General features: G+C 59.7%; 1 protein-coding gene across 1 annotated transcript in view; it reads left to right on the top strand.

The window, feature by feature from the left end:
- LOC119098984 (WAS/WASL-interacting protein family member 3) overlaps positions 1-22500 on the top strand; it is a 39314-nt gene that overhangs the window by 297 nt on the left and 16517 nt on the right. The window contains exons 2-7 of the mRNA XM_037222034.1: positions 330-422; positions 621-662; positions 12887-12997; positions 18143-18188; positions 21461-21545; positions 22369-22470. Coding sequence (XP_037077929.1) covers positions 330-422; positions 621-662; positions 12887-12997; positions 18143-18188; positions 21461-21545; positions 22369-22470 — 479 coding nt within the window. The remainder of the gene's footprint in view (positions 1-329; positions 423-620; positions 663-12886; positions 12998-18142; positions 18189-21460; positions 21546-22368; positions 22471-22500) is intronic.

Below are 22500 nucleotides of genomic sequence, written 5' to 3'. Positions count from 1 at the left end.
CTGCCTACCGCTGTCGGGCCCTACCCACCGTTGTCGGGCTCTTCCCAGGGCTGTCGGGTCCTCCCTCGTTGCCGGGCTCTTCCCAGGGCTGTCGGGCCCCTCCCTCGTTGTCGGGCTTCGATCCCGGTCGTGTCAGCTGTGTGAGGCTCTACTGTCCCGCCCAATATCCCTCTGCTGGATGGTCGGCTTGGACTGCCTGCGTCACCCGCCGTGTGACTGCAGAGGCACGTGCGTGGGCTCGGGCAGTGGACTTGTGACGGCTGATGTCGACCACACGCCCGTTTGACTGACTGTGTGACTCCGTCTGACGCGTGTGACATCGCCCGCAGGTGAAGCCGAATGATCGCCAGATCTCCAACATCTTGGGCGAGTTCGATCAGGTGGCGCCCATCATGCGCTCCGAGCGCACGCTCAACAGCCTGGTGGGCGCCTACGCTATGCCCTGTACGCCGGCGCCCGTCCACCAGGACCACGACCACCTGTTCGGGGCGCCGCCGCCGTCACCGGCGCCGACGCTGCCGCCCCCGCCGCCGCCGCCACCGCCGCCACCGCCGCCGCCGGCGCGGTACGACAGGCGGCCGCCGGCGGCGGCGGCGCCGCTGCCGCCGGCGGCGTCGCAGCCGGCGCTGCGGCCGACGCGCCTCGGTCCGCGCCTGGACAAGGTCAGTGGGTCGGCACGTCGTCGCCCCCTGCGTCGCCGGCACGAGAGGGGGGGGAGGAGGGTCGGCAGGGTAGTCGGCCAGGCGGCTGCTAGTCATCTGCCGTGGCGTGTGTACATACACGCTGCGCAGTGCGCGGCGCGTCCAGCTTCTCGGACCTGTCCGAGATCCAGCGGCGCAGTTGCAGATTAACTCGGAACGAACACTAATCAAACACACTGCAAAACTGGACGAAAACTGGGACCTCCACGTATCTGAGTTACCTGATATTGTCAGTTAATGGGCTGGTCTCAAAGTCCGGTGACCATTGGGTAGGGCAGGGTTTGAAGGTTCCATGCCCAGAACATTGTACGGGGTAAGATATGGACAGGCTTGTCGGGAATGCTCGCTGCTTCCGACAGATTGGAACACGTTTGCCTGGCGGTCTGGACTGCATGCGTGCCCCGGATTTTCCCTGGCCGATAAAGAGCGTGGAGTCTTTCGGGACGATTGAGACCAGGTGTTAGCAGTGTGAATGGAATCATTGTTCGTATTCAGGTGGGGCTAGCGGGTATGTACAGAAAGTTTGGACCGATCAGATCCCTGCACGCTGTCAAATGTCATGAGTTTTAAGAAGCTCTGCAGAGTGTGCGCGTAGCAACTCGAGTTTTCTCCTCGGAATCTTTGGAATTCCAATCACATCTCAGGTTTCCTACAGGCCCCGGCTTTCAGAAGACCTCTTTCGAATCACAGCAATTCCGAGAAGAAAAGTCATGTTGTGACGCACACATCCTGGACTCCAAACACCATTTAGAGCTTCTCACAATTCAGTTACACCTGGCGACGACCGGGAAACTAACTGGCTGACACACTGTGTGCATACGAACTCACCAGATGAGGACGGTACAGTTACCCCAACCGGAAGGGCATTTGTTGAGTGCCGCTCGTGGCAGGCAGTTAGTGGGTGTCCGTCGGCTTTGCACACGCCCGCGCAGAGCGACCCAAAAGTGCGGAGCGTCACTGAAGCCTGTCATTTGCTGTAAGTGGCTCGGAGATGGCCCAAATGGTCGAAATGCCACACGGCGAGAACAGCCTCGGCCGGCCGCATGCCTGCGTCGCGGCTCTATGCGATGCGTATGCCCGCGGGCCCGACCGTCGCGGGGGGGGGGGGGGGGGGGCAGGGTGAGACCGGACGGAACGGAACGGAGCTGGACGGCGCGTGAGTGTTTCGGCGTCCCAAGAGCTCACGCTGCTATGTGATCTGCGCTGCTAATAAAGGGATGCAACCAGGCACTAAGATGGCCCCGCTTGCCGGAATCGACTGTGCTGAAGTTTGGTGGGTCGGGGGCCCAGGCACTAAGATGGCCCCGCTTGCCGGAATCGACTGTGCTGAAGTTTGGTGGGTCGGGGGCCCATGGTATGCCCGCCTTTTGGCTGTTGCGGCGGCCTGGAAAATGGACTCGCAGCCAGCGAAGTAAGCCCAGAGCGACGTGTGGCGCTGCGCCGTGTTGTTGCAATCATTGCTGATCACGACTGAGGCTGGTGACGGATGACTCTGACACTCACCTGCGGTGATTTCGAATTGAATTTGCCTCGAATGGATTCAAAATTTGATTGCATTGAAATTCGAATGAATTTCAATTCTAAAGAAGTTGTCCGGACTTCTGAGAGACAGCTACATGGCCGATAGCCGACGCTATTGATAATCGTGTTATATCAACTTATAGAAAACCGAATGTGATTTGGGTGTTGGCCATGCCATGCTGAGTAAAAGGCTAAGAAAGGTTTAAATACAGTACACCTGTGGATACTCTGTGAACGGTATTTGATCTTTGTCCTGGTCTGGCCTGGTTATGGACATACTATTCAATGGTGAAACAGGGAATATGCCGCCAAGGCCAGAAGGGAAGCCGAGCAGCGAATACCTCGGTTGTAACTTCCCGTCCGTGCCACAATAACGAACAGAACTGGAATGTGCCAGAAATGAAAAGTTTCTTATGAGGACAATTTGTTGGGCCGTTCTGGAAGATCATCGCAGTAAGGCTATTTCAGTTCCTCTACCTCCGCGCATATCATCCTTCACACAGTCCGGCCGGACCTGACAATAGCCACGTCATGAATCCCAGTCGCCGCAGACAGCCATCCTACAGCGCCCACTTTACAGCCACCCCGCCGAGCACGGCAGTCTGTGATGCGGCCCAGCCCTGAAGAGCCTGCCAAATGCTTTACATCTGGTTAGATTTAACCGCGCCCGGATCATTTGTCATCCTCATGCTTTCCGCTCCATCTGCCCGCACCGTTTCACCGGCGTCGAATCGATGCCGAACAGCGGCAGCGGCGGCGGCAGCGGCGGCGGCGCGGGCTCTCTTCGCGCCGCGTCGACCGCCGCCGGAGGTGATACGGCCGGACGGCGGCGGTCACGTGACGCCGGTCGAGTGCCCCGCGGCAGTTCAGCGACGGCGACGCTGATTGGCCGACGGTGCGGGCTAACCCCTGGGGACCCGTGATTGGCTGTTGGCCGCCGCCGTTGACCGCTTCCGGCTGGAAATGAACTGCGGATTCGCGTCGATGGTGGTCGCCATTTCGCTGCGTTGGCGGCTGGGAGGCGCCACCTCCGAGAACTGCGGTGTAAACGCGAAGTTAGAAACACTAATTTTAGGCAGCGACATCCGGAGCCTAATGATTCGAAGCGTTGAAGTTGTAATATGCAGCGGGGGTTTTACGGAAAGTCTGTCGACTGCATGTCTGTTTTTGGGTGCTTGGACTGGGGAAGTGGCTTGGTGTAGATGTGCATATAATAGGCTATGGTTTCCACGAATGGTTTAATGTTTTCTTTTCTGCCTGCCGGCGCTTGCCTGTCACTTAATAGGATGGCCTTTGGCATTTCCGTTCTAAACCGCGCAGGAAGCCATTTCACTGTCAGGACCCATCACGTTTTCCGATGGATTAAGTTAATTTTGAGTAGGATAACTACCTCAGGGAAGTAACTACGCTTGTATGTTACAGTATTTTTTAATTTTGGTGTCATTTTGTGTGGTCGTAACTTTAAAACCAACAATGAACCGATACTTTTCTTTGGTCCGGTCTGCACGCACCACGATGGTGATACGTCGGTACTCCCTTCGAGAGGTAATGCTCGCTGCCACGTAAGCTCAAAGCGGACCGTCATCATTTCCACGACTCCTGAAAACGGCACCTAACCACACAAGCAGCAGTGAATTCCGCGCGTCGATTTCATTGAATTTCGACCCAGATTGTGTCTAATCAGCCGGCTGCATGCGGCGCTGTCGGCCGTGAGCTGTCGGTCAGCTGCGCGGAGCGGCGGCTTCAGCTGCGCGGACCGGCTCCGAGGCGGCCGTCCTCCGGAGGCCCGACCGGAGCTCCGGCTATCTTACTCGGAAGCGCCGCTCTCGCCCGGCACGTGTCTGTTACAGCCGCCGCTCCCTGCCAGAGGCGTATCCAGGAGAGGTCACGGGGCGCCCGTGACCTCCCCTGGACACCTCGCTTGTCTTCTGCCATCATCAAGCCCTTACTACGGCGTCAACTCGCATCCGTCGCCAGAGGCGGATTCAGTCCTAATCCCGGGGAGGACTGGCGCACCCCCGCTGTGACTGCCTGGGGTCGCGCCTGGCTTGGTCCGCCTGACGACGGCCGGCCGCGCTCGGTGCTGGGCGGTGCGCCTGTTTGTTTACGGCGCCTGATTAATGCGCCTGCCCGGCCGGCCGCTGCGGCCGCCTCTCCGAACGCGGCGCGATCGGCTCCCTGCCAGCCGCCGCCGAGCCGCGCCAGGTCGGCCGAGCTGCCCACCACGGTCGGCGTCGCACCCGGCCCGCGCGGACAGACACGAAGCTTGATTGTTTCACGACGCGCCACGGCTAGACGATCGCGATGCGCCACAGCGGTGCCGTCGCGGAGAAACCAAAATCGCATGGGAGTGGGCCTAAAACCCTGGACCTTGTAGTAAACAGGCCAGCATCGGCGCTTGTTTTCGGCGTATCATATCAGAGCGCTGTCCCGTAAAAGACGACGCTCTTCACCGGCCAAGTAACGTTAGGTAATAATCACAGGGCGACAGCGGGCGGCCGTCATACGCCACGGTCAGAAATATTGCTGTGTTTCTGCCCCGTTTGTTGACGATCGCTGCCAGCTGGTCGGCCGGCGGGCTTAGGGCGCTGCCTGGCTCACCAGCTCTCGCGGTATCACGGTTGTGGCGAGGGGTCGCCTGACGGCCGAGACGGGACATCGCAGCATTTTGACGGGACGGGGCCATGGCGAGGGGTCGCCTGACGACCGAGACGGGACATCGCAGCATTTTGACGGGACGGGGCCATGGCGAGGGGTCGCCTGACGACCGAGACGGGACATCGCAGCATTTTGACGGGACGGGGCCGTACCGAGGGGTCGCCTGACGGCCGAGACGGGACATCGCAGCATTTTGACGGGACGGGGCCATGCGCATCACTCGATTAAACCCACCACATCCGTTTTCCCCGTCGACTGATGCTCAAGCTATTTTATGATATTTGCGTTACGTTACTCGCAGTGTCCGATAGCGCAAGCAGTGTGTTTCGGTGTAGTGATACGTGACCACAATCTCGGCTCGGTGCGTCACCGGGTCTGCTCACGGTGTGATGCAGGACCATTATCCGGTGGAGTGGTGCCTCCCCCCCCCCCCCCCCCTCACTCCCGTGGTTACCGGGAACGCTGGCCGCCAATGTCGGCGTCTCCTTTGATGATGGTCGTGGTTTGATGTCGGCTTGCTCGAGCTCATTCTCCGAGAGTCGTCGTGGCATTCAGCTTTATACCAGTCCTCCTCTGCTCTGTTTTGACATGAATTGCTATTAAATGGCTTACGTACTGCTGCTAGCTACTTCTACATTATTAACATAATTTTTGCTATTTAGCTCCCCCGCTAGCATATTGTGCCTGCCCAAGATATGATAATGTAAATGTTACGACACTGCAAAGCAATTTCTTTACAACCAGCGAATCAAAACAGACATGCTTAATACACCGGTCTGGTTGACACAAACTGTCAACGCGACCCGTCCGCCGCTTTGCGGGAGCACTGCTCCGTTACATTACGGTCCCAATGTGCATTCTGTGTGCGCATGGCGTCATCTATCTGGCGCGCCTGCTTTATCCGCTTCGCCCCAGTATCGAGCGGGATAATTTGTATTCATGCCGCTCCTGGCTTACGAAAGTTTTGGCGAGAGCGCTAAAGCTGATAACGCGCCCGACCTTCTCTTACTAATGGCGCTAGGACTGGCCGAAACCCTACAGCGTGAATAGTGTGACGTCATTGGGGCATGCACTCCGGTGTAATGCATGCGACTTTTTACGGCAGTGATCGATGATTGCGATGATTAATATTATCAGATGTATATATGATGAGGAGTTCAATAAAATCGATTCACAGTGCGACTTAGAAGACGACGGTTGTCCTTTTCTTGTGACTTTTGACCGGGATTTTCGCGCGGGATTTCGCCATTGATGACCAACGGAGTCCATTACCATATATTACTTTAGGATAGTACATCTTCAGCATGGAAGGTTATGGAAAATGGACAACACGCATTTGGTCAGCTGCTTTAGGAGAGCGCCTTTAAATGTGCATGATTTGTGACTCTGTACAAAAGCAGACTAGCGTCTTCAAAATGCATGAATCCAAATGTTTGATGGATAACTGATTATGCTTAGGTCGTTTTCTCCGTTGTGTTGCTGCTTGCCTTTCGACGAGGGTTTTAGCCCGCATTGTCAATGCAGCACGGTTATGATGCGAAGGCTGCCCTTCGTTTCAGAAGGTCATGTCCCATTTTGCCTTTGCAATATACTACACATTTACTGTCATAGTGTGCATAATTTTCGTACACCATGTGCACCTGCAAATTGTCCACAAACTCCAGGGGGATGACGGCTGGCTGAGGGGCGCCGAGCAGCCTCAGATCAGTGCATTCGGGAGTCATGTTGACCTCGTCAGGCGCAGGGGGTAATAACCGCCTTAGTACAACGCGGATCGTCAAGCACGTCCTCAGTTTTTTTTCCTGCAAGTCGGCCACGGCATGCACTGTTTTGTCCCAGACGGCTTCGGCAAGAATAGCTCCGTACACTGCTGTCGCGTCCGCCGCCCCTGGCACAAACGATCCCGCTCCTGCTGACCGCGTGTCCAGACCCGCCAGGCCACCTCCGCTCCTGACCCCGTGTCCAGACCCGCCAGACCACCTCTGCTCCTGACCCCGTGTCCAGACCCGCCGGGCCACCTCCGCTCCTGACCCCGCGCCCAGACCCGCCAGGCCACCGCCTTGCCCGCGCTGCAGCAGTCAGCAGAGAATCAGGCCCGGCGGCTGCCTTCTCGGGCCCAGGTCGGCGCGACGCCGGGCCAGCCAATCAGCGGCCGGAGCCCAGTGACGTCAGCGAGTGCGCGGCGGCGGTGGAATGCGCGTTGGCTCTCCTTGGTTAGGAGCACGGGGCGCGTGACTTCTGTCGGTAATCCCTCGGAGACGTGACGGGGACTGTTGAGCAGCTGTCGAGTGTGGGGACCTCATGAAACAAACGAGACAAGCTGATGTGTCGCTCTGACGAGCCTTACAAAATTACAAATAGATGTAGTAAGATATGTTATGTTGTGTTGTTTGGGATGTTTCCTGTCTAACCATTGTTCAAGCGGCCCATGAATGACCCTGGATACGATTTCACCATACTATCTGGGCGGTGATACGCCTCGCCACCGCCTGCCACCTCAGTAAATCAATCAGACGACCGTTTATTCAAAACGTTGATTTGTTTTTTTTTCTGGAAGGTAACGCTTTCCAAAAATCATTGGAAACTATTGAACGTCTGGTGGTGCACAGGTCCCCTATACCTCACAGCCATATGTTTCGGCTTTCATTCCACGTTGTTGTTTGGTCTTGGGTATTGCCTTTTAGTTTTCGTAACTTAAGCTTTTGTTACAATAGTGTGTTTGGAATTACCTGGAGAAAGACTCAGGCCGGATTTATTTTGTTCCTTAAAATTTCCCTTCAAGCCCACATGACAATTTTCCAGTGAGGCCCGTTGAGAACGACGCGAATTATGCGATTTGTGCCCCGCCTATGTCAAGCTTTGAACGTCTCAAGTAAGAGCTAATCTTGAAAGCGCAAACATTTTGGAAGGCTGCCAAACTTCCGTGTTGAGCGGAAAAGTACACAATGCAACTCCCAGATACTACGTGACCCGCAATACTCGAAATTCTATTACCACTTCCATTGTTCGACAGCTGCGTTCCTGGGCCAGATGTGAGAAGTGTAACCGGCTGGATCGCATCCACTGCGTGGTACAAAGCAACCAGATTTAACAATGATAATCGTTGATTCGATGCGCTTTCAATCCGCAACACATTTATGCACACATTCGATACGGTCTCACACCGAAACACATTTATGCAGACATTTGTGCGCAGCATATTGTGTCATTATGCACGAGAAAAGCTGCGCCATAAATTTGCACGAACTTAAATTTCACAGCCTAGTTAGGAGCTTCGAGTTTTTGGCCAAAATCCCCATGTGTACGCCTCCGATCGAGCACAGAGCCCAGACCAAATGTTCAGCTTTGGCCACGAGAGTGTGTACCTCGTGAAGGGCATGCATCAGACCACACGGGCAGGCACCGATATTGTTAGCGATTGGGAGACAGTTATGGCGCGGGGTAACTAGCCTGAGGGCGGGCCTTTCTCGAGATGAGGATCATGAGATCAGAGGGGCGGTGGTCCATGTTATGGCGCGGAGTAACCAGACCGAGGTTGGGCCTCTCTCGGGACAAGGATCATGAGATCAGAGGGGCGGTGGTCCATGTTATGGCGCGGGGTAACTAGCCTGAGTGCGGGCTTCTCTCGAGACAAGGCTCGTGGGATCAGGTGGTCCATGTTATGCCATGGAAGGCTGATCGCAGAACCAGGTCGCTCAAACGTCGGATTGCGGCAGCCTTGAGCCGCCGATCCGAGATATGCTAATCATGCCTCACACATGTCCCGGGGTGTAGAATTCGTGCATGTCATGTGATGCATGACAAGCAGGATAGCCTCCGCCGAGCATTTGAAGAAGCCATGATATTTACGGAATCTAACGATTACCAAATACCATGTTTCGGGCCGCTCCCTCCCCGACCGTGTTGTCCAGTTTCGGGCTGCTCCCTTCCCGACCGTGTTGTCCAGTTTCGGGCTGCTCCCTCTCTGATCGTGTTGTCCAGTTTCGGGCTGCTCCCTCCACGACCGTGTTGTCCAGTTTGGCACCCGAGTCGATAGCGATGAGCGCAAGTAAGCATGCCCGCGTGGGTCCTTCGGACGTAATAAGCCGACGCCGATACCCGCACGTCGATGAGGGAGCCGTGTTCGGGCGGGAGCAGTCGCTGCCAGGGCCACGCTCGTCTGAAGGCTGAGGGGAGTCCCGTCACCAGCCGATCCCATCACCAGCCGGTCCCGTCACCAGCCAGTCCCGTCACCAGCCGGTCCCGTCACCAACCGGTCTCGTCACCAACCGGTCCCGTCACCAGTCGGTCCCGTCACCAGCCAGTCCCGTCACCAGCCGGTCCCGTCACCAACCGGTCTCGTCACTAGCTGGTCCCGTTGGCCCGGCAGCTGCGGTAGCTGCCGGGTCCGCCGCCCGGCAGCTGCAGCGGTTGCCGGGTCCGCCGCCCGCCGGGCCGGGCTGTCCACTGCTGACTCCAGGCGCTGACGGTGCCGTCTCTGCTCGGGGTCGGCCCGCTGTGTGCACCGTCCGGTCGCGGAGAGGGCGGTCAGGTCCCGGCTGCCGGCTCTCAGTGGCTGCCAGCGGCGTCAGAGAGATGTCGCGAACCATCCGTGTGTCGACGCCGAGGCTGCACCAGATTTTTGGACACCGATTCCGATTCCGATTGTGACCCGGCTCGATTAGGACGTCGACCGCGCTCTGACGTCGACATGAATCTTAGTTTCCGCTCAGATTCCGGCGCGGACTTGCGCCTCCGGTTCCGGTCCCGTTTCCGTGGCGTGGTCGGAGACGCGGCCCTGGCGGTGACCGGGCGGGCGCACGAGCCGGCGGCCGACCCGGCCCGGAGAGGCCGGGAGACATCCGAGCCCGGCCTTCCGTCCGAGCCAGGCTCCCGCCGAGGGTGGCGGTGTGCCGGGCCGCCTCGCTGGAGCGGCTCGGATTGTTTTGGGTCGGGCTGGCGGCGCCTGGCCGACTCCAGCCGCCTGATGTCATCGGCCGTGTTTGGACGAGGCTCACTCGGCGGGCTCGTGGGCGCCCCACCAGCCGGCAATGCCGGGCGAGCTCCGCCAGTGACGCTGCGGAGCGCATCTGGCGATGTAGCGCGCCCGGGTTAGGCCTGGCCGCCGCCGCAGAGCTGAGCTGGAGGGGAGGGGCGCTCTTCGGTGCGGCTGACGCGGCTGCACAGCTGATGTCAACATCGCTGTTCATGACTGGTGCAGGCGCAACCAATATATGGGTGCTTGTAGCTGCCGTGATCAACCAGCGACACATAGGCTGCTGGTGCAATCAATGTGCGTCATTCGGCGCTAATAAACACTGCAGAACACTACACTTGAACACTGTGTGTAGCGTGTGCAGTTCTGCGAGGCTTCTGAGAGCGTCATCGGGTGAGTCCTGCCATATTGGATTGTTGTATAAGTGAGCAAAGGTGGCAATCTACGCACATTATCCTAAGATTCTTGGCAGGACGGAGGGCGTCATATGACCGACCTGTAGCATTAGACCAATTTATGATGACCCATTAAGGCTATTGCGTTGTCCAGACTTGTAACATGCACAGTGCTTTCCGTTTAATGTGTTACGTCTTCTCCCTTTGGGCCAAAAGTTGATTTTGTTTTCACGTCGTGATTTAGCATTCCCAGATCGGCTGCTGCATGTTCCATACTGATGCTTGTCCGCCAGCGATCGTGCTGTTATGACCCCAGCACTGCCTCCGGGCAGGCAGAGTACGTGTGCCGCGGCTGAGCCGGGCTGGGCTGCAGCCGGCCCCAACTCCGTCCGATGGGCCTCTGATAGAGGCGAGAACAGATGGCTGCCGTTTGGCGATGGCTGGGGTCGTAAATCCCCCCCTCCCCCACCTCCCTGAACTTGGCGCTCGTCCGCGCTCAAACGCGCCCCCTTTGCCGACCGAAGGCGTCAGATGAGCAACCGGCCGCCTTCAAAGCCCCGGACGAGTCTTGCAGTCACATTAAGGGGAGAGTCCGATTGGGCTCTCTTTAAACACGGCTCTCTTGATCTGCTCCTTTCACATCGGCGTCCGCGCTTTCCTCTCACGCCATCCCTGCCCATGGCTGGCACCTGTGTTTTCGAGATTCCTGCAGCCGGTCTTGAGAGCCAGCCGTCGCGTAGTGGATCGAGCAGTAGCGGGTTTTGGCGTGGCATGCACACAGAGCGCGGCGAGACACGTCTGTAGGCGGTGCAGGGGCAGGGGTGTTGGTGGAAAATCAATACTGAGGCGCTGCCCGGGATGGCTACTGCAGTATTCTTGCATGTACTCGGCAGGAACACCGCGAACTAAGGCGTGACAGGTAATACATCTCTGAAATCTGTTTTGCAAGGCGTGGCATGTGAGCAGTTCCTCTGAGCCGAATGTTAGAAATGTGTCGTGTCAACAGGAAGCACCACCTCTAGTGGCTAGTGCCTGATTGTCGGTAGCTATTGGCGTGTTTGGCTGGCTTTGGAGGGGCGTTTACGTATCCACATTGCTCCGCTGGAGCGCGTCAGTACTCCTGTGGAGCACTTGCACGCTCTTGTGGCACGCTTGCACACCCCAGAGGAGCACACGCGCTCCTGAGGAGCGCCCCACACCCCTTCAGACGGCTCCGCACTGTCGCGGAACACTCCCACACTCCTCAGATGCCGCCATCCACTTCTGAGGAGCGCCCGCTGCCGGCCTGCTGCGGGCCGCTGGTCGCCGTGGCGCGCCCGGTGGCGGCTGCCCGCCAAACTCGGCCGTTTTTGCTTCCGAGCTGAGGACAGCACGCCGCCGGTCCAGCCGCGCCAGATCGCACGATAGGGCACGCCGTGACTTGGCGGCACGGTCCGACGCGGCACGGTCCAGCGTGACCCCTCCGCTCGCGCGGCGACCGCCCGCGGACCGCTGGCACGAGCCGTGGGGCAGGGGACGGGCCTGCCGCGGCGGCCGCCGCGCCGGTCGATGCCCCGGGGCGCCGACCCCAGGTGTTGTCGGTGACCTCGTGCGCCGCGGCTGATGTACTGGCGGACCGGCAGGCCGCCCGAGAGCGGATGCTTTTGCCGGGTGTGGATCAGTGTTGTGACAGGGGCTGGTAGTGGACGTGGCAATACGGCTGCGGATGACGTGCCTAACTCCAATCAATACTTGTGACGTGTGCTTTGTTTCTAGGGCTACCATTTCAGCAGTGGATAGACGTGCCCTTCGCACGTGTATCGTTAAACACGTGATGCCGATCCATGTCGGGTCGCCGGTGTATTCCTGGCCGTGATCGCCAGTCGGCCTGTTGGGCACCTCGGTCCCCGGTCACCCTCCTACATATCGGCACGTGGCATCGCCGCGGACTTCTTAACTGACGCCTGCATTTCGTCCCAAGGCCATCACCCGAGCTGTCTATCTGGCCGTCCCCTGCCGCTGCTCTAATCGCCTCCTGCTGCCCCTCTGACTGTCCCCTGCCCCCCCCCCCCCCCCCCCCCTCTGGTCGTTCCTTTCCGCCCCTTTGACAGTTCCCTGACAGCCCTTTGACCGTTGCCTACCGCCTTCTCATAAGTGCTTGGACGTAAGTGCTGCGCTTCTCTGATCGTTCCCTGCCGTCCCCTCTTACCATTCCCTGTCGCCCCTCTGACCATTTCCTGCCGCCCTTTCTTACCATTCTCCCTTCCTCCTCTGTCTGTTCCCTTCCATCCCTCTGACCGTCCCCAGCCGCATCTCTGACCGTTTTCCCTGTCGCATCTCTGACCGTCCCCTGCCGCATCTCTGACCGTTTTTCCTGCCGCATCTCTGACCGTCCCCTGCCGCATCTCTAACCGTCCCCTGCTGCATCTCTGACCGTTTTCCCTGTCGCATCTCTGACCGTCCCCAGCCGCATCTCTGACCGTTTTCCCTGTCGCATCTCTGACCGTCCCCTGCCGCATCTCTGACCGTCCCCTGCTGCATCTCTGACCGTTTTCCCTGTCGCATCTCTGACCGTCCCCTGCCGCATCTCTGACCGTTTTTCCTGCCGCATCTCTGACCGTCCCCTGCCGCATCTCTGACCGTTTTCTCTGCCGCAGAGGGGCGCGCCCGGCCTGGAGACGATCCTGCAGGAGATGCGGGTGCCGCTAGCGGCGCCAGTGACGCCGCTCAAGACGCACCTCATGCCGTTTCCGTTCCCCTCGGTCAAGGTGAGTGTGGGCTAAAGGTCGGTGGTGTGTCGGGGTCAGCGCCAGGTCGAAGTCGGTAGCTGGTGGCTCCACGACATTAATGCTGCAACAAAACCCCTGCCGACAGGAATACTACGACATTAGTTCTACTACCAATACACATGCACGACAAAAGTGCTGCGTGACAAACGTTAGTCTACAAACACGTACGTCCGTCATTACTCCTGCTGCAATCGTTTGTACAGTCATTACTTACACACGACGTTACTTTGTTGCAAAAACTACGCGCGTCATCAGTGCTGCACGACGAAACTTTTCCTCAAAAATCGTCATTACTTCTACTCATCATTACTTCTGCTGCAAAAACATTAACAACCACTGCTTATGCACGGCATAGCTTCTACTGCAAATACTTGAAATACGCGACATTATTACTACCGCATGACTGGTATTCAGGTCCTTGCTGTAGAAGTAATGACTGGTATATCTTTTTGCAGTATAAGGTTTGTCGTGTAGTACTCATGTCGTGTGTGAGTTTTTGCAGTAGACGTGACACTGCGCATGAGTTAAGACTGTGTAAGTAATGACGAGTTCAAGTTTTTGCAGTATAAGTTTGTCGCGTAGCACTCATGTGTATAGGTCATTGCAGTAGAAGTAGTGTCACGTAAAACTGATGTCGTGGCCCTCCTGTCGGTAGGAGTTTTAGCCATCGCACTAATGTCGTGCCGCCACCGCGGGCTCAGGTAAGCAGCAGGTACAGGTCAGCGGCGGATAGCGACCAGGGTCAAGCTGACTGACAGGTCACTTGCGGACCGGAGTCAGACTGGTGGTGAGGCTGGCATCGGCGGTGGAGGGCAGATCGATACTCATACACTGACGATGTCGTGCTGGGTCGCTCCCCTGCAGCTCATGAAGTCAACTCTGTCGCCGGCCTCACACCGCGGGGGGGGGGGGGCTATTTAATATTCGGCGGAGCCAGCGGACCGCGGGCTGCGGAGCCGTTAGTGTCGGGGATCGGTTAGGATTTGGGGCTCGGGAGTTAACGACAAATCGGGGTATCTCGTCATTCTCCAGGGAATATGCATGGGCAGTAAATGGATGTGGCACGTGTTCACCGCTAGATGCGCTAGCACATGATTTGCCGTTCATTAGTATGGCCTAATGGTCAGCTGATACAACGTGTGAATTTAATCACTTGAATCATCTGCGAGTATCTCGTTGCGTGTGTTGTATCGCTGTATTATGATCCGAAGGCGTAATATTCTTGCTGGGAGTATTTCGGCAATGTATCGTTATTTCCATCCGTTGCGTGCCTGTGATAAATCGCGCGGTGATGGCTGTGAGAATTAAGTTATGAAATACTAAATCAACACTTCGCTACTAGTATTAATTAGCCTTCTGCAAACCAGACGTCTGCCAACCTGGCGGCAACTCGGCTTTATGGGACCGCTGCCCGCCATATCAGCGGTACCGTTATCATAAGCCAACTGATCACGCCCTTGTTTGCTGCTGATGCCTTTTTGGTGTCATGTTTTGTGCATGCAGCCACTTGGAATGCACCGTTCGACGCTGTTTTTGCTGGCGCGGCGTTGGAGCGAACCGTGTCGCCATGCCCGGTGCCCTGCTCGGCGCCCTCGCCTGAGCCGCGGTACCCTTCCCTGGCGCCCTCGTCCGAGCCGCGGAGCCCTCACCGCCCTGCTCGGCGCGCTCCTCCAAACCGCGGCGCCCTCAGCACCTTGCCAGACGCCCTCCTTGAGCCGCGGCGCCCTCGCCGCCCCACTCGGCACGCTCCTCCAAACTACGGCGCCATCACCACCTTGCTCGGCGCCCTCCTACAAGCTCCGGCGCCCTCACCGCCCTGCTCGGCGCCGTCGACTGAGCCGCGGCGCCCTCGCTCGGCGCCCTCCAAAGCTGTGGCGCCCTTACCGCCCTGCTTGGCGCGCTCCTCGCCTCGCCCCGTGATCGTCAGTCAAGCGGCGCGACTCGCGGCGACCGACCGCAGCCGGCTGGACGTGGCCCCGTGACCTTGCCGTGGCGTGCTGCAGCCCCCCTCCCCCTCCCCCGCCCCCGTCAGGGCGCAGCCGTGCACGGGCCGCCGGAGTCGGGGGAGGGGGCAGCCGGGCGGTGGCTCGATCGGAGCGAGACGGTGTCGATGCTGGCATGCAGCTGGGCTGCCGCGTGGTCCCGGCCGCAGACCCTGGCAGGCTAGCCGCGCAGCAGCGTCTTTGTTTGACGTTGGCTGCAGTCCGTGTTGATCACTAGCATCGCGTTCTTCGTTAGGCGCAGATCTCAGCACGGCATGGAATCCGATAAAGCACGGGCCGACGTGGTGCTGCAAGTGTGCACAAATGTGTGTGCGAAGCGGCGGCGAAGCGTGCGTCTAAGGCCACACGTGCACAAAGCGCGTGCACCGTTCGGGTCGTGCCCGGTCGTTGTATGGTTGACGGGACCGTAAAACGGACGGGGGGAGACAAGGATAAACACGCTACATCGCGTGACCCGGAAATGCGCTCCGGTGCGCTGGAGGGTCGCGACGTTTTGTGGCAAGGAAGGAGCCCTCTTGGTATTGCGATGCGATTGTACGAGATTGGTGTGAGGCCAGGCACACCGCCGGCCGCGGGGCTTATGAAGGCTGGCATTCAAAAGTGGGATCTTATCACGCGCTTAAACTGACGGAGATGTATTCAGCGTAACGGCCCGCCATAAGAAAAGGAGGTTCGCTTTGAAACGCTCGCACTGTTTGATTGTCCTCCTCCCGACGTCCAGACTGGACCCGGCTGGCCTGACGGCCGTGCTACACCGCGCGGGCCCTGAAACTGCGTCCCGCGCCGCGGTCACGCCTCTCCGGCCATAGCGCCCTGTGACGTCACGGTTCGTCCCGGTGACGTCACAGGGTTGAAGGGAGTGCCGCTGAAGCCAGCCGCCCTGTGGTTCTCGTTTTTCGGCGGAGTCGGAATGGCTTAGGCCTGGGAGCTTGGGGCACGGGCGTGGCCGTTGGTTGTCTTACCTGATCATGGGTGTCGAGGGAGCGGATGAAGAGCGATTTATCACCGTCCCCAAGCTCAGCTGTTCGGGCCGCTGTCGCCTCCCCCACGGCTAGGGAGGCAGCGCCGCGTAAAAACGGGATGGCGCCCGCCCGCCCATGTGTGTCGCGCATGCTGGCGTCTCCAGCAGCAAGTGATGGAGGGGCTGCTAGGCTCCGTTATGGGCTGCAGGTGGGGCGCGCTGGGGCCAACCATTGGCTACAGCACAGGCCCCAGTAGTGAGCCCTGCACGACTCCTTGCATCACGAACGCGGAACGAGATCGTCCCCCTCACGGTCTGTTTGAGCTGGCCCCGGACCTGGCTCCCCGCCGCGGGACTTCAGAGCTGCATGCTATCTCGGCTCCAATCCCGCAGCAAGTCATGCAGCACGCTATCAAAGGCCTTGCCGATGTCGTGGCGCGCCTGCGGGTTGTGCAGACCGCCTGGTAAGCGGTGTCACGTGGCCCTGCAACTGCACAGCCGAAGTTAATCATCGTGATTTTGTTGATAGCTGCTGCCATTCCGGGCTGTTTTGGCGGCTGGGAGAGGTCATCAGGTGTGCTGGTCACGAGAGCTGTTGAAGGGTTATGGAATCCTGTACTCAGATGTTTTAGAAGGAGTCAGTAATGTATTCATATGTACTAAATGGCCACTGGTCACTGTCGTGAAATGTGAAGCAGGGTGGCATGTCGTTGCAATTTCCAATTCAAGGCAAGGTCTATATCACTCAACATTGCGATGAAAGTTTCGTACAGAGCTGCCCTATTTTTGGGATCCTTTCCAACTTGTATGGTATGTAATGCGTAGTTGGCTAGACTTGCTCGCCAGCCCTACCTGCTCTCGGTCCGTGAGTCAGCGAGCCAAAGCCTGCCCATCCATGTCCTCGCCCAGTTCCGGGCCTGAAATCAATCAACAGTTGGGTGTACAGTTGAGCACCGAGGTCTGCATCGACCTAGGCCGTTAATTAATGCCACCGGGCCCCGCTCCCGCGACGCGACGGTCGGCTGCGGGCGGGGGCGGCGTGCGCGGTGGTGCTGCCCTCCGGCGGCGGCTGCGCGAACTGTGCCGGTGAGCGGGGCGCGGCGCGCCCGTCACCCCGGAATAGGGCTTCTGGAGCGCTTGGAAATCCGCGGTATTGATCCATACGTGGGAGAGACAGAGGGACAAACACTCAGAGACGCCGGAGGAGGGTGAGAAACGTGCCACGTGCTTTTCGTGGTTCGAGCTGAGGGCCTGATTCGACTGGAGGTGACTCGGGCCCGCTAGTGAACAGGTCGACGACGCCTGTGTTCAATCCCGCTGAGGGAGGACATGTAGGTGTTATTAGTTTAATGGTGGCCGCCGCCAGAAATGATGTAAACGATTGTGGAACAGTACAGGTTTATGGTTAACTGTCATTGCACATTCCCCACTTTGGTATTCACTTCAGCAATCAAAGTGGATTACTTTGGGCTGCTTACCATTGTTGTGTTTTAGTTTTTAAAGTTTGAGGAGGCTGAATGATTTAGTTTAGGCCAGGACTGTGACCAGGTTCTATGGGATCTTTGTTACGTTGCGACATGTGTGCATTTGACTCAGGGCATTACATCGCGTAATACCCATGGAGTCCTCGCACCGAACGCACTTTGCGAGTAACATGATAGTTTGGCGCCCGTGTCCCGGCGGCGTGTTAAGAGGTCACGTGCTGTGACCTTGCCGCGTGACGTGACGTGACGTGACACACACGTCTGACGTGGTCAGACGTGACGTGTCGCGACTGATGCACAGTCAGACGGTGCGTGCAGTAAGTCGGTGAGCGTGGTGCCCAGTTAGACGACGCCACGCGCTAGTGACTGATGCGCAGTCGGACGGCCCATGCGGTGTGTCAGTGACACGCCAGACCTCCGGCTGCAGCGTGTCAGTGACACACATGGCCCCCGGCCGTGGTGTGTCAGTAACACACATGGACACACGGAGTTTCGTGTGTGTCAGTTATTCTCGGCTGCGGTGTGTCAGTGACACACATGGACCCCCGGTTGCAGCGTGTCAATGACATACATGGACTCCCAGCCACAGTGTGTCAGTGACACGTGGACCCCCGGCGTCCAGCCGGTTGTTGTGCGCAGTGGCCCTTCCCGTGTTGACTGTGTTGTCGCGTTGCAGGATGAGCCCCCGGTCACTCCCCTTCACCGGCCAGCCGATGAACAAGGTACGTGATCCCCGGCCGGTGCCCGTCGCGAGCGCCACATGACCACGGCAGCCAACGCGCACTCATGCCCGAGTCATCGTCAGCATTAGTTGATTGTTCTTTGCGAGGCGTCGCTTTCCGTCCACCACGGATTGCGATGCGATGGCTCGCCACAGTCCGCCAGCCATTGAATAAGACCATGTAACTCAGCTGCTAACACCCATTGTCCTTGTTGCTTCGCCTTTGCCATGTATCCTGCCTTCTGTGTGTGATGCTGTTGCTCATGCGCGCGTGGCCTCGCTCTTCCTTCTCCGCACATGGTCTGCAGCGTGGCGGCGGCTCTCTGAGCTATCGCCGGCATCGCTCGGGCTGCTACACGTCTGCCGTGAGTCAAGCTGTGTCGACATGTTCCCCCCCCCCCCCCCCCTCTGGCTGACGTGCTGCAGCCCGCCTCGTGGTCCGTGGTTCTCGCTGCAGGCACAGTGTGCCGTGCGCGTGTCGGCGTGTCGCGCGGTCAGGACGCGCCACAGGGGAGGCAGGCCGGGGGATTCGACGAAGGGCCGACAATGAACGGCGACCCCGGAGGCCGTGGTTGACGGATGCTGGCGTCAGACACTGTGAGCGAAACTTCGCGGACATGCTCAATGGCCGTAACACAGGGTAAACAGATGGTCGGTTGGTAATGAATATCACGTTAGTAAACCGCCCGGCTCGACCTCACAGGGCTGAAAAGACCATACTAAGTAGCAAACGGAACATAGCAGGCGGCGGGGCAAGCATTGGACGTCTTCGATTAAAAGCACCCAATGACCTCTCCAGCTACGTTATCTGCGCGTCTAGCGCTCGGTGTCTGAGCCATCACATGTAAACACAGCTCAGCGGCGCCGACCGGGGCGGCCCGGCGGCTGCAGCGGCGCGGGCGAGCCAGCTGCAGATGCGGTGTCCCGCTGCGCGCCGGCCGGCTGGCCGCCCTGCGATGCTATCTGTCACGTCCGCCGCCGGCCACCGCCTCCCGGCCGGCTGGCAGCCCTGCGATGCTGTCTGTCACGTCCGCCGTCCGCCGCCGCCTCCCGGCCGGCTGGCCGTCCTGCGATGCTATCTGTCACGTCCGCCGCCTCCCGTCCGCCGCCTCCCGGCCGGGCTGGCCGTCATGGTTGGAGTCGGCCCGCCGCCTCCCGGCCGGCTGGCCGCCCTGCGATGCTATCTGTCACGTCCGCCGCCGGCCACCGCCTCCCGGCCGGCTGGCCGCCATGGTTGGAGTCGGCCCGCCGCCTCCCGGCCGGCTGGCCGCCCTGCGATGCTATCTGTCACGTCCGCCGCCGGCCGCCGCCTCCCGGCCGGCTGGCCGCCCTGCGATGCTATCTGTCACGTCCGCCGCCGGCCACCGCCTCCCGGCCGGCTGGCCGCCCTGCGATGCTGTCTGTCACGTCCGCCGCCGTCCGCCGCCTCCCGGCCGGCTGGCCGTCCTGCGATGCTATCTGTCACGTCCGCCGCCGTCCGCCGCCGTCCGCCGCCTCCCGGCCGGCTGGCCGCCCTGCGATGCTATCTGTCACGTCCGCCGCCTCCCGGCCGCCGCCTCCCGGCCGGCTGGCCGCCCTGCGATGCTGTCTGTCACGTCCGCCGCCGTCCGCCGCCTCCCGGCCGGCTGGCCGCCCTGCGATGCTATCTGTCACGTGCGCCGTCCGCCGCCTCCCGGGCGGCTGGCCGCCCTGCGATGCTGTCTGTCACGTCCGCCGCCGTCCGCCGCCTCCCGGCCGGCTGGCCGCCCTGCGATGCTATCTGTCACGTCCGCCGTCCGCCGCCGCCTCCCGGCCGGGCTGGCCGTCATGGTTGGAGTCGGCCCGCCGCCTCCCGGCCGGCTGGCCGCCCTGCGATGCTATCTGTCACGTCCGCCGCCTCCCGGCCGCCGCCTCCCGGCCGGCTGGCCGCCCTGCGATGCTATCTGTCACGTCCGCCGCCGGCCACCGCCTCCCGGCCGGTCATGGTTGGAGTCGGCCCGCCGCCGCCGAGTCACGAGTCATGGTCTCCCGAGTCACGCCGGGGTGGTGCAGCCGCGTGGGGGCCGCGGCGGGGCCGCGGCGGCGGCGCGCTCTGCTGCCGGCTCGGGTGTTTGTTCGAACCGCGCCTTATCCCCTGGGGTCACGACACTCGCCTGATCTCCGCATACTTTATGCCTGCGTCTGGCGAAACCCGCGCGGCGTTCGAGTTTCGAAATGATCCGTTTCACAAACTGAGCAAAACGGCGGACACACGGCGTCTCCAAGGGGTGCAGCCTTAACCTCTTGTGAAAGTTGACATAACCTGATTCCTTCGGGGTGCGTGTCAGCCCTTGTGAAAGCTGACATGACCTGAGTCGAGTTTTTATCTGGGCGCTATTGGGCCGCAAAATGGTAAGCAGGTGACTACCACCTACCCTTGCTCGGCCAGCGGTTCAAAGGCAGTTTTAGATGTGGGAGTGGGACCGGCGGTTAAGTTTAATACTGGTTTGATTAATATGGGACTGATCAAAGATCGTTGTCAGCGTGCTAATGAAAGATATTGTGAGGCTCAAGGGTAATTTGACGAACGCTGACTTTATAAGTGAGATCAGAAGTTAGACAATTATCTTATGGAAACAGGCGAAGTCGTTGTTTGATGATGGAACCTCCGTTTAACGTTCATTAAGCCTGTTTAGTTTACCGGGGTATGTAACCAAAAAAGCAAATAGTTGAAAGGTAATCAGGGCGTTATTTTCAGAGACCGTTACAAATTCCCTGGACGCCAGCAGCACTGGAGCTCATCCGCTGAAACATGGCTCTGTGGACCCGACCCGACCCGACCTTACCCGACACGACCCGACCTGACCCGACCCGGCCCGACCGGACCCGACCCGGCCCGATCTGACCCGACCCGACCCGACCCGATCCGACCCGACCCAATCCGACCCGGATCCGACCCGACCCGATCCGACCCGACCCGATCCGACCCGGCCTGACCTGACCCGACACTACCTGATTAGTTCCGTCGTCGCCTGATCGGACCTGACTGGCATTTGCTGTGCCGCTGGTGAAGGGTTTTCAGCTGTGGGTGTGTCACCTGGCCGAAACTGGCGTTCGTAAGAGGTCACCGAGAGGAAGTGGACCTGATTTCACTCGCCCGAGTGAGCATCCCATCGAGCGAAAACGCCCCATCGAGGGCGAACGTCCCAGCAGCGCTTTAACTTAACCGGACTTTTGGTTCCAGCCACCTCCGAGGGGGCACCCAGCTGCGGGGCATGTTGACCTGACCTGACCTGACCTGAACCGTGATTTCAGCGCCTTCCGGGGAGAGCAGCCAGCCGCGGCTGGACGAGCGGCGGTGGCGCGTCCCGCCAGCCGCCGTACCGGCCAGCACCAAACCGTGAGTGTCTCGCTCCCGCCGCGGCTCACAACACCGCCGCCGTCCATCGTCTCGGGCCGAACATCGGCGTGTCCGGACATGGTGCCATCAACGTACGGAGGGAGACGGGTACAGGCGACACCGGTAAACGGTGGCACGAGACAAATCAGCTCCGTCTCTTCAGCCCCGGTCGGCGAAATGTGTAACATGAACGGACGCGGCTTGACCTCTCTGTCCAGCGGCGTCCGCCTGTTGTGCTTTCGCGACCCCGGAGACGCTGCCACGATGGGCTCCAACTGCTGTGCAGTGCCCGCCGGCCAGGGTGGGTCGGGGCTGCTCGCCCCACGTTCGGACCGCATCGAGCGTGGTGCCGGCCGTCTCCGGAGGGCAGCCTGCCGGCCGTCTCGGCACGGGAGTTGGTGTCTGGCATTGGGGCGGCCGCGGCGCGCCGGCCGCGCCTGCCGCCGGCCGGCCGCCCGCCGGCACCTCTCACTGGGTCAGGGCCGATGGCAGGGCCGGCCGCCACGGAGCCGGGCCGCGCACAGTCAAGGTCCGACTCTGCGCTCTGTCGACGGGCAGAAGAAGCGGTGGACAGTGGGCGGCCGCTCACTGTCCGGCATTGCACGGAAGCTGATCCTGTGATTGTTTCAACATACTCATGACTGTTGGATTAGTAAGACGGGAGTCTGCCGGATGTGTTGGCACTATCCGAAACATTTTATATCCCGCCTAGATAGTAAAGTCCACTGAAGAGCTGCGCGCTCTGGATTCCGTGCCGCTTAGTCCCAAGCGGCGTTTTCTCTATCATTTCTGAACCGTACCAGCCGCTGGTGTTGTGTTTCAGATCCCTGTCGGACGACTTGACACTGTCGGACGACAGCGACGAGGAGCCGCCCCGCAAGAGCGCCGCGGTCAGCGTCGAGCCGCAGAGGTCCAGCTACCGCAGGTCAGAGGCCACTGGTCCGCCGGTCCCGGG

Source organism: Pollicipes pollicipes, unplaced genomic scaffold (genome assembly GCF_011947565.3).
Source record: "Pollicipes pollicipes isolate AB1234 unplaced genomic scaffold, Ppol_2.1 Scaffold_2555;HRSCAF=2994_pilon_pilon_pilon, whole genome shotgun sequence".
Classification (NCBI taxonomy): Eukaryota; Metazoa; Arthropoda; class Thecostraca; order Pollicipedomorpha; family Pollicipedidae; genus Pollicipes; species Pollicipes pollicipes.
The sequence above is the reverse complement of the archived record's forward strand: the minus strand, read 5'-3'. Positions and strand labels throughout refer to the sequence as shown.